At 38.8% G+C, this 11,102-nt stretch overlaps 1 protein-coding gene across 2 annotated transcripts in view; it reads right to left on the bottom strand.

Moving 5' to 3' along the window:
- Window positions 1-2,824: 2,824 nt before the first annotated feature.
- Window positions 2,825-11,102, bottom strand: part of LOC144644498 (acyl-coenzyme A synthetase ACSM4, mitochondrial-like) — a 34,616-nt gene continuing 26,338 nt past the window's right edge. For both annotated transcript variants that reach the window (XM_078503991.1, XM_078503992.1), the window contains exons 11-16: window positions 10,317-10,418; window positions 8,886-8,937; window positions 8,312-8,387; window positions 7,015-7,114; window positions 4,611-4,730; window positions 2,825-3,840 (exon numbers count right to left, since the gene is read on the bottom strand). In XM_078503991.1, coding sequence (XP_078360117.1) covers window positions 3,745-3,840; window positions 4,611-4,730; window positions 7,015-7,114; window positions 8,312-8,387; window positions 8,886-8,937; window positions 10,317-10,418 — 546 coding nt within the window. In that variant the 3' untranslated portion in view covers window positions 2,825-3,744. The remainder of the gene's footprint in view (window positions 3,841-4,610; window positions 4,731-7,014; window positions 7,115-8,311; window positions 8,388-8,885; window positions 8,938-10,316; window positions 10,419-11,102) is intronic.

Below are 11,102 nucleotides of genomic sequence, written 5' to 3'. Positions count from 1 at the left end.
TGTTTTGACTTTCCTTGTCTTCTAATAACTTTAAATTTTACCTCGCGGCTTTTCATAATGCTCAAATCTAGCGGCCATTTCGCGTTTTCAACCTGCTCGGCAGCAAAGCCGTTCAGTCGCGTGACGTTAGCGGTTCTTGGGAACGTGGTTGCGATCGGATAATCATTCTGGGAACGAAGTTGCAATCCAATAATTTTTGATATTGGACGCTTGCGATCCAATAATTGGAATTTCTTCCAAATTTGGTCGGCGCTAGCCGAATAGCTGGAATTAGCCGGGGATTGAAAGCCAATCAGAAACACAGAAATATTTTGAATGAATAATAATTCTTATAAGATTAAATTTAGAAATACAGTTAACAATAAATACAAGCGAAAATAATGAACGACGTTTCGGTGACATCCTGGCACCATTTTCAAGTTAAAATTCATATGCGAAAGAAAATTATTTATACTAAGATAAAGGTGTGATAATGAATAAATTAAGATAAAAATAACTGTTCAATGTTCATGTTCATTAATGAGAACAATGTCCGTTCAAGCCTAAACAAATACCTTCGCGCGAATTGAGTCCGACTGAGTGTTAAGGCTCGGTTTCTTCATGCGAATCCACAACATTTCGTGGATCAAGCAATCGAACTTTCCCTGACATTTCTTTAAGATCTTAAAATTGTTGGTCAGGTCGCCAACTTTATCAATTCGGTGTTCATTTTGAAGGTGTTTTCCAATGGCTGAAAATCGGTGTTCCTCAATGCGCTTATAAAGGTGACGGCTGGTGTAACCGACGTATTCTGCATCGCACAGATCACATACATAGTTATAAACAACGCACTGTTGATTTATTACAGGTGCATGGTTTTGACTCCTGTAATTTGAGATCATCGCCAACTTTTCGGCTTCTAAAAACTGGCTGCAGTTTGTGGTCAAGTTTGTTAATTCTTCTTATTAAATTCTCAACCTCGGATATTGCATTTCTAGCTTTCTGATTGGTTCACTGAATCCCGGTTATCATCTCATATACCTATGTTTGACCTTATATGGGAAATGATTGCGGCATGCAAGTGCCGCTAAGAGTAAAATTTTTCTGCGGAAAGCGACAGATCCATCAGAAAAATGGTTGAAAACAGCAAATTTGGCGAGCTTTATGAACAAGAAATAATCAGCAGTGCCTACAAAAAACCACAGAAATGCCATAGTAAAATTACCTAAGCAAAACAAAAGGATTGATGCGAAAATTTTAATTAATAATAGTTGTAAATGCACAACAAGAGCGAGTGAAAAATAATTTACGAAAGAACGGCAAACTGACACAGTTTTATTCAGTGTACGCCATAAAATTAGACTCAGTACTTCTGTAAAGTTTGTTACCTTTCAATCTTGGTTTTTTCTTTTTATACTTCAATAAACCTGTTCCACTTTGAGCTCAATTTCGCTTCAAATAATATAGCAGTCTTGATGACAGCCGTGGAGCCGTAAACGAGTACAATGTAAACACTTGCTTCGTTCGACTTGCACAAGACGTGTAGTTTCCAGAAAAGCTTTTGCTTCGGATCTTCCCGTAAATCTTAACTGTTGTCACAATTTCCAGGATATATAAACGACTTAAGAGGAGATTGCTCGAGGAAAATCTTGGGAAGAAAAACTCGTTCGCTCGCTTTCCTCGTGTGTTTCATTCAACTCAAGAAGTGAACACGGCGCCACAAATTTTCGCGCCTCCTCATACTATCACTTCGTTAACATCAAAATGAAATGTCCAGTCGATTTAAACTTAAAGAAGAATTTAATAAAACAATTATTCCATTCGCCCTTGTTGGATACGAGTCGTTATGGCCAACTCGGCGCTTCGCGCCTCGTTGGCTATTTACCACCTCGTTTCCAACGCGGGCTCATAGAATGATTGTTAATTATCATACAAAAGCCGAATTCAATAATTGTTTTATTATTAATTCAAAATATTTCCAGAGCTCCAAATCCAGAAAACTAATTTAATAGGGTTTTGACCATAGGCAAAGTACAAAAATACACAACAACTTTCGCTTTAAAATTTATTTTTCGGCTACCTTCAATAAAATTTCTTGTCATTTGTAATGTCGATATAAGGCACTTGCTTAAAGTTTCTATTGAAGCTAAACCCGAAGACACAAAGCGACGTTTTTCCATCGTTCTTGCTTACTTCGACGTAGAATTTTCGTAAAAATGGTCCAAGTCCTCCACTCTAGCTGAAACAGGGAATTTTTCCTCTTGAAGATACGCTTTCAAAATCGTTCGATTCCATTTCATTGTTTTTTCCGTGTTTTAACTATCTTTGTCTTCTAATAACTTCAATATTTCCTCTCGTAATGCTCAAATCTTGCGACAATTTACGCGCTTTCAAGCTGTTCGGCAGCAAAGCCGTTGTTGCGTGACGTCAGTCGCGGGAACAAGTGCCAGTTTATGGCGACATTGGCGACATCACTTCTCCGAGAAGTGACTGAGCCCGAGGTTTTCGTCCCAGAAGTTGCTAAGCAACCATGACTATTTGCACGCGCGATTGCTTTCGGAGTAGGCGTGAGCGCTCGCGCTAGTTTTTGATTGGATGAATTGAAATAATTCGGAAAATTTAACGAAGATTTGCCAAAACCGGCACTAATTCCCCCGAATGGACGTCAGCGATCCTTGGGAACGTGGTTGCGATAGGTTAATTTTTGATGTAGGACAATTGATGACGTCAATCGTCGTAAAATAGGACCTTTTTCCAAATTTGGCCGGCGCTAGCCGGTTAGCTGGAATTCACCGGGGATTGAAAGCCAATCAGAAACAGAGAAATATTTTGAATGAATAATAATTGCAGTTGTTGGACCTGACAAGATTATAACCAACTTGCGCTCGTTGTTTATTAGTTCATTAGTATGCATGGTATAAACAAAGTGACGAAAAACATTTTTTTTCTCCTCTAATGCTATTTAATTTTCCCCAAAAAATCATTATTACTCTATACCAAATGACGCTTTTTAAAATTGCTGATTATACCTTTGTAATCAACTGAGGAGCAAACATTTAGCAAGCTAAGCATTACATCATTCGCCAGTAACGAATCCCAATAAATTGATTATAAAAAAACTTTTCCCTAACACCACATTTTCTATTAATCATGCCACTGCAAACTATAACGATATAGGGGCGGTTCAGGAATTTTTAAATAGCGGAAGGAAGGGGGTTGTTAGATCTAGATTGATTCAGAAAACACCTGCAGTTGAAACCTTTTTGCAGCAAATTACTTCACCCCCAACACCTCTCCCACCTTCCCCTCCCAAGTTGCATTCGCACGTCATAATCCTGATTTAACGCCAGTTTCCTCAGCCTGCGTAGCCAGCGTAGGAATACAAAGGAAAGGGAAAATTTCCTATTTTTGCTTAAATATGTTATAAAAAATGACGACTAAAAGCAAATATATTTATGATAATGTATAATAAAGCGAGTTGTTGAAAACATAAATACGAATGCCTCTTGAAAGCTAGATCGAGTAAATGTAGAACAAAGGAATCGAAAAGGAACCAATTACCTCTTACAAAACCCCAATATGAAAATTATTTAAATTATTACGGATAAATTTAAATACGAACTAAAATTTTTGTAATAAGGTTTAATAAAGCTAAACGCTCAAAGCAAGCAAAAAGTAGAACAGGAAGAAGCATTTTGTAGTTTTGTGTATCTAAAAACGAATCACATTTTAATTTGTCTTTGACTGCTTGCGTAGTAGTTTTATTTATGCGCTGATCACTCCATTCCATTCCCTATTGGTTAGAGTTCTTCTGTCAATCTTGTCTACGAGAGTTTTGGGAAGATCGTCGACAAATTCCATCTGAAAAATATAAGCAAATTTAAATAAAATTCAATAAATTTTAGGTTATTTTTCTTAAATGAAAAGTTGCGTCCTACGTTCCTTTTTTTCTTCTGTCATGAATAGTTTTGGCTCGCATGATTACAGGAATGAACGAACCTACACAATAAATAACTAAATAGATAGCTTACCGAACAAATAAATAGAAATACGCAAAAAGGTAACTTTGCAGCTCATCGAAGGCTCAAAGCTGGTATGTGTGTATATTTGAAACCGTGTGTAACATTCCTTGGAACATGGGCACCTGATGGTGATGTGATAATGTAATTTCCAAACACTTGTTTAGGACTTAAGCAAAATATCATCCAGATCGTCCGTCCGTCCGTCCCTCCCTCCCTTCCTCCATCCATCCATCCATCCATCCATCCACCATCCATCCATCCATCCATCCATCCATCCATCCATCCATCCATCCATCCATCCATCCATCGATCCATCCATCGATCCATCCATCCATCCATCCATCCATCCATCCATCCATCCATCCATCCATCCATCCATCCATCCATCCATCCATCCATCCATCCATCCATCCATCCATCCATCCATCCATCTATCCATCCATCCATCCATCCATCCATCCATCCATCCATCCATCCATCCATCCATCCATCCATCCATCCATCCATCCATCCATCCATCCATCCATCCATCCATCCATTCATTCATTCATTTATTTATTTATTTATTTATTTATTTATTGGTTTTATGAAATTAACAGACGAGAATACCTTCTTTGGACACATGTAGCTCGCACTGTTGTATTTCACGTACTCCTGTAGCTCTTTTATCATTTTATCTTGGTTTTTGTCTTTAAATCCAGGTGACAACACAACGAACGCTTTAATTGTCTGTAGAAATAAGAAAAATTGATGGCAATGAAAAAATTTACACTAAGTTTGCATTCTGTCAGTAAAGGCAGTCCAGAGACTTTAAGGCTATGAACTTCTATTCCTATTTAATCTGTTCCAGATTTCGCACAGGGTAGACCTCCCATATTAAATGGACTGGAATGCCCGTCGGAAAACTTTAATTAAACCCTTAAGTAAAAGATCGAGGAAAATCTAGGCGTGGCTAAAGGTATATTTGATCCCAAAAAGATACCATTTTTCATGCATGTTCGGTCTCGACTGCCAACAAATGACGGCATTTTTAATCTCTTCACGTGCAACCTTAACCCTTTGTCTCATTTCTCGCAATTGTCCTGGCCCCACAAAATACTACGAAATTCGCAAAAAGTCCGCGTGTATTTATCTGTATTTATTAAGTTAACGTTGAAGACGATTACGCAATAGCTAGTTTCTATAGAAAAGCACTTTCAGAACCTGATAACCTACTAACTTCCAGGATATTAAACAATTATTCCACGAGAGCGCGTTGGATATGAGATGGAAGATAGCCAACGAGGCGCGTAGCGCCGAGTTAGCTATAACGATCTCAAATCCAGCAAGCGCGAGTGGAATAAATGTTTTATTAAAAACGCCCAAAGAATTGCAATATTTAAGCTTCCCGGCCTGTTCTCGTTGACGCATATTGGCTGCCATATTTGTTTTTAACCAATCTAAACTCAGGAATTGCAATTTACCATTGCTAGTTTTTATTAAAACGGTAAAGACGGTCTCATTCGGGTCTGACTATCATATAGTCTGAAGACGGTACGGACCGATACCGAAATATTGCTGTCACTTTGTAAGAAAAAATGATGGTGTATATATCAAGATGTTTAGCTTCGTTTAGAAATGAGAAAAATATTAATCAGTTAGTGACATAAGCCACTGGAAAAGGTTTAAAATCCCAGCAGTGTGTAGGAAGTTTGTCACACTTGAGCCTAGTTTTACAGTCCAGCTCCCACGTGTCTACTGTAGCTTAGTGGTAGAGCGTCCGGCTGGTGCGCGCAAGGTCATAGGCTCCAATCCTGTTGGAAAAACTGCGAAAATTTTTTCCAAGTAGCTTATTTTCTACACATTAGATATTAAACGCATTAACTCGTTTTTTACCTTTATCCTGAAAGTACATTGCTCTGTTCTTTTAAACATAGCAATCATACGATCACAACATTCTGTACCAAGAATGTTTGCCGATGACACCAATCTTACGTTATCTGCTAAGACGTTAATTGAGCTTAAGCTGGCTTTAGCCCCTGATTTAAATAGCCTTAGTTGTTGGCTGAAAGCTAACAAGCTCAGCTTAAATGTTGCAAAACAGAGTTAATGATAATTGGATCAAGGCAAAGACTATCTGTTCAATGTGACGACGTAGAAATCAGAATTGATGACCAAATTATCGAGAGAGTTGATCATACCAAATCTTTGGGTCTTACCATTGATGCTCATCTCTCTTGGTGTAAACACGTTGAAGAGATTTGCAAAAAAGTTTCCTCGGCTATAGGCGCCCTTAAACGAGTGCGCACCTTTATATCGAAAGGAACTGCAATTCAAATTTTAACGTTTTAATTATGCCACATTTCGATTATTGCAGCCCCGTTTGGGACTGTTTGAGTGGTTACTTGAGTGACAAGCTCCAAAAATTACAGAACCGTGCAGCCAGAGTTATAACAAAATCACCTTTTGATACGAGCTCAAACCACCTCCTATCCATACTCGACTGGGAGAGGCTATTTTTTCGAAGAAAGAAATAGAAAGCCTTAATAATGTATAAAACCATGAATGGACTTGCCCCAGATTACCTACAAAACCTTTTCTATCAGCGTCACTCTGTTTATAACTTGAGAGACTCTGAGGGAAAGCTGACGCTACCTAAACCAAATACCAACTATTTAAAACGAAGCTTTTCTTACAGCGGCGCTACGCTCTTGAATAACATGCCCAAATGTCTTAAAAATGCCGCATCAGTTAATAATTTTAAGAAAATTATCAAGAAGGTAGCTGACGAATCGGATTCCCACACGGCAATCATGTAAAGCAGTTTAAGTTTTAGTTTCTTTAATACTTGAGCTTATTGTAACTGATGGTTTCCCGTGTATAAATAAAGTTTTACATTACATTACATTACAATTGATAATCAACTCATCTAGCCAATGATACAAGTTCAGCATTCGTTGTGCAACAAATACTGCAACTGCTGTTAAACAAATGTTGAAACGTATATCATTGGCTTCATAAGACATATATTTACCTGTCCCCCTAGGTGGGGACTGCTGACCACAGCACAGGTCTGTACCGCAGGATGTTCATTCAAAATGTCCTCAACTTCAAAAGGGTTTACATTATCCGCACTGTGTTTAAATCAGTAGCTTGAATTAGCAAGGTTGGCGTGAAAAGACTATGGTTTCAGCAACATATAAGTGAAACCTACTTTGTCGTCGTATCTGTCGTCGTCGTAAGTAAGTAAGCAAGCAAGTAAGCATCATCAATCCTTATCGCGCCATTGGACGCATAAGGCCTCTACAGTCTCTCTCCAGCGGGAGCGGTCTTGTGCCGCCTTCCGGATCCCATTCCAGGTCAGGTGCAGGGACTTAAGTTCTTTCTCGGCCGACCTTCGCCAGGTTGTTCTAGGCCTTCCCCGTGCTCGCTTTCCCTCTGGTGTCCAGAATAAACCTTCTTTAGCCACATCGCCGGAGTCCTTCCTCAATACATGCCCAATCCAACTCCATTTCCTGCGGGTTAAGCTCACCATGATGTCCTCTTGTTTACAGATGTTTCGTACTTCCAGGTTGGATATTTTTTGTGGCCATCTTATTCCCAATATAATACGGAGGCACTTGTGGATAAAAACCCTCAACTTTTTAACTACGTCCTGTGTTGTTTTCCAGCTTTCGGAGCCATAGAGAAGCACTGTCTTTACATTTGAGTTGAATAGTCTTAATTTGGTCTTAAGGGAAATCCTTTTGGATCTCCAAACTGGTTTCAGTGCTATGAATGCCTGTCTAGCTTTGCCGATACGCGTTTTTACATCTGCATCGGCACCTCCCTGCACATCAATCACACTGCCAAGGTAAGAGAACTGTTCTATTTTCTCTATCTCATGTCCATCTATCTTTATTTGGCAATTTCTTTTGCATCCAGTGCTCATCCATTTGGTCTTTTTGGTGTTAATCTTAAGCCCAACTCTACGCGCATTGTTCTGTAAGCAAGTAAGCAAGCAAGCAATCAAGTAAGTAAGTAAGTAAGCAAGCAAGCAAGCAAGCAAGCAAGCAAGCAAGCAAGCAAGCAAGCAAGCAAGCAAGCAAGCAAGCAAGCAAGCAAGCAAGCAAGCAAGCAAGCAAGCAAGCAAGCAAGCAAGCAAGCAAGTAAGTAGATAGGTAGGTAGGTAGGTAGGTAGGTAGGTAGGTAGGTAGGTAGGTAGGTAGGTAGGTAGGTAGGTAGGTAAGTAAGTAAGTAAGTAGGTAAGTAAGAAAGTAAGTATGTTTAAGTTAGAATCTGCAAGCCTATACTACACACTTGATTGTCTAATAAGATCTGTTTTTTCTTACGTTTCCGCGAAAATAATCTCATCAGCCCGTCCAGTGATCCAGAAATGCCCTTCTGCGTCCATTCGACCCAAATCACCTACAAAACACACGAAACAATGTAATAAACAAATACTTCGAAAATAGGGGAGGATTCTTAGAAGCTAGAGTTATTCTTAATGCTTGAAGATTACCGTAAGGTAGACCATGATTAGCACATGGGAAATGACTTAATTATTACGTTTTAAACTTTGCTAACAACAGAGGGGACCACAGCGATCAAACAAAATTCGTGGTATCTCCAAAGGTGATCACTATGTTTCAACTGAAGGCTCAGAGATCGAACATGGATATGATTTTTTTTCTGCGACAGCTACAAGAAAACTGCCGGGAACCCTGATCGACAACCACTGTACATGTTCTTTATAGATTTTTTCAAGGCCTTTGACTTAAGCCTGGTTTTGTTATGATCGCAGACGATCGCAGGCCGGGGTTTCTACACCATTGTCACTTATTTAAAATATCATTTCTAATAAATTTAAATACAATGTCTTTTCATGAATGTAAATGATGGAAAGTGCACAGAGAGGATACGAACCTGTGAGGTAGAAATCTCCATGGTACAATGCTGCAGTTTTCTCAGGATTATCCTACAAAGCAGAGTATTCGACATTATCTTGTGCCCAGATAATATGGCTTGTCAAAAGACACCATTGTTTCCATTTCTTTTTTAACCCTTTCATCTACAAACGCGCGTTTTAGGCGCTATTTGGAGGCGCGTCATTGAACCACTTGTGACGTCATTAATAACACGTCAGTGGATTTTTGTGACAAGCAGCTGATAGAGCTAGAAATGACCTTTCTATATGGCTGTTCATTTTGAATATCGGTTGCATTTTGACAGAGCTAATCCAAGAAAAACACGGTCCGTTTTTGGTGCAAAATCGGTGCTTAAACATGTCTCGCTTAAACAGGCCAATACACCTGTAATTGATCAAGGTCCCCTTTTCAGGGTTTCCCAATGATTACGTCAAAACTTTTTCGAACAAAAGAAAGGATATGAAGAGTAGAAAGTAACGAGAATAAGAAACCCGAAAAAAAACGGAAGGAAAAGGAGCAAGAAAAAAATCGGAACGGTTCAGCAAAAAACAAAACAAACAACAACAAAAAAAAAAACAAAACAAAACTTATGCTTAAAAAAATTGGCTTATGCGCATGCACCAAATTGAAATATTGTACATTTTTACATGGAATCTTTATCAAAATGTTCCTGCAGTGTGAAAAAGTGCTTTTCTTGCAAAGTTTAGGTAAATTCAAGATCATAGCACCAAAACATCACTTTAACGGTTAAAAAAGCGCGTTTTTGGGAATAATTCGCAAATGAAAGGGTTAATATTGCTACCATTTCTTTTATTTCCTAAACGTAAAGCAAATTTTAAACAGAACACGACACCTTTAAGTTTTGCAGGCATGTTTCGGCAGAAACCGATCTGCCATCCTCAGTGTGATTTGAACATGGTTACAAAAACATATAAATAGTAAGGAAAATTACAATAATAATAGTAAAAGTTAGCACAGTACAGTCAACTCTCGCCTTGCGGACACCCCGCTATTGCGGACACTCGCTATAACGGACAAAATCCAGATCCCCGGCGTAATAGGTTTTACTGGAAATGACTCCCGCTATTACGGACTCTCACTATAACGGACACTAAACGACGCCCCGAGCGTGTCCGCTATAACGAGAGTTGACTGTAACAATAATGAGAAAAAATTAAACAGAAAGTTTAAAATTAACTGATGAACTTGCGCGTTAAGAGTTGGGTTTTCTCAACAGATGTGGAGCGCTTTTTTGATCTTGCGTGTAAACTTTGGAGAGCCCTGATCGATGATGCCAAAATTGGCCTGTGAGCATTTTAAAAAAGCTGTTATGGTAATGGTAACAACAACAACAACGACAACATCCATTTTCAAAGCGGGGTTTTATAGGGGGTGGGAACAAGTTTTTTTCTCACATAAGTTCACTTACGGTATAGCAAGTTAACATATTAACAGGACGGTATGGTTTCACTCGAATCACAACTCTTCCCAATGTACCCGGAGGCACTTCTTGCCAATTATCGTCAACGACCTGAATCCAGGAAAGGACATGCAAAAAGCAATATTACACATTAGTATAATTTTCAGAGGTGAATTCAATCTGATTGGTGGAGAAGCTCGGACTATGACGGAATATTCACTACGCTAGGCGGTGAATATAGAATCTCAAGGTTTGGCTACTAAGCCATGCCACGTTTGTCATCCAGGCCAGTGAACATGGCGGCATTTGCTCAATGAAAATTTCTCTTATTTAAAAGTGGATATTTGAAACATTGGGAATTTTGCAAATTAACTATCAAAGCTTTTGGACCGAAAATATTTTCAAGAAATGGTTTTCAAGGCATTAGAATTGATCGTAATCATGGTGGTTTTGGAGATCGCACGCGGCCATTTACTCAGTCAGACCGACTGACAAAACATTATTCATCTCATATAATAGCTCTCTCTCTTTGAAAACGAAAATGCGTCGCAAGAATCCCCTTTACGCAATATTATTAACACCCGTTCTGTTTATGCAGCTATTACGGATCATTACTTCCAACCTCCAACTGCTGAACAAAGACTTCTACGGTATGGTTTCTCCCAAGAAAGCCTAAAAAATGTTTACAACTTCCCTTTTGCAATTACGATCGAAACAAAGCTTCAAATCTTTCAATATAAAATCATCCATAATATACTTCCTACCAGGTATTCGCTTTTTCGTATGAATTTATGC

The sequence above is a fragment of the Oculina patagonica genome, chromosome 2 (assembly GCF_052425735.1).
Source record: "Oculina patagonica isolate OP01 chromosome 2, crgOcupat, whole genome shotgun sequence".
NCBI classification, from domain to species: domain Eukaryota; kingdom Metazoa; phylum Cnidaria; class Anthozoa; order Scleractinia; family Oculinidae; genus Oculina; species Oculina patagonica.
This window is presented reverse-complemented; position numbering and strand designations above follow the sequence as displayed.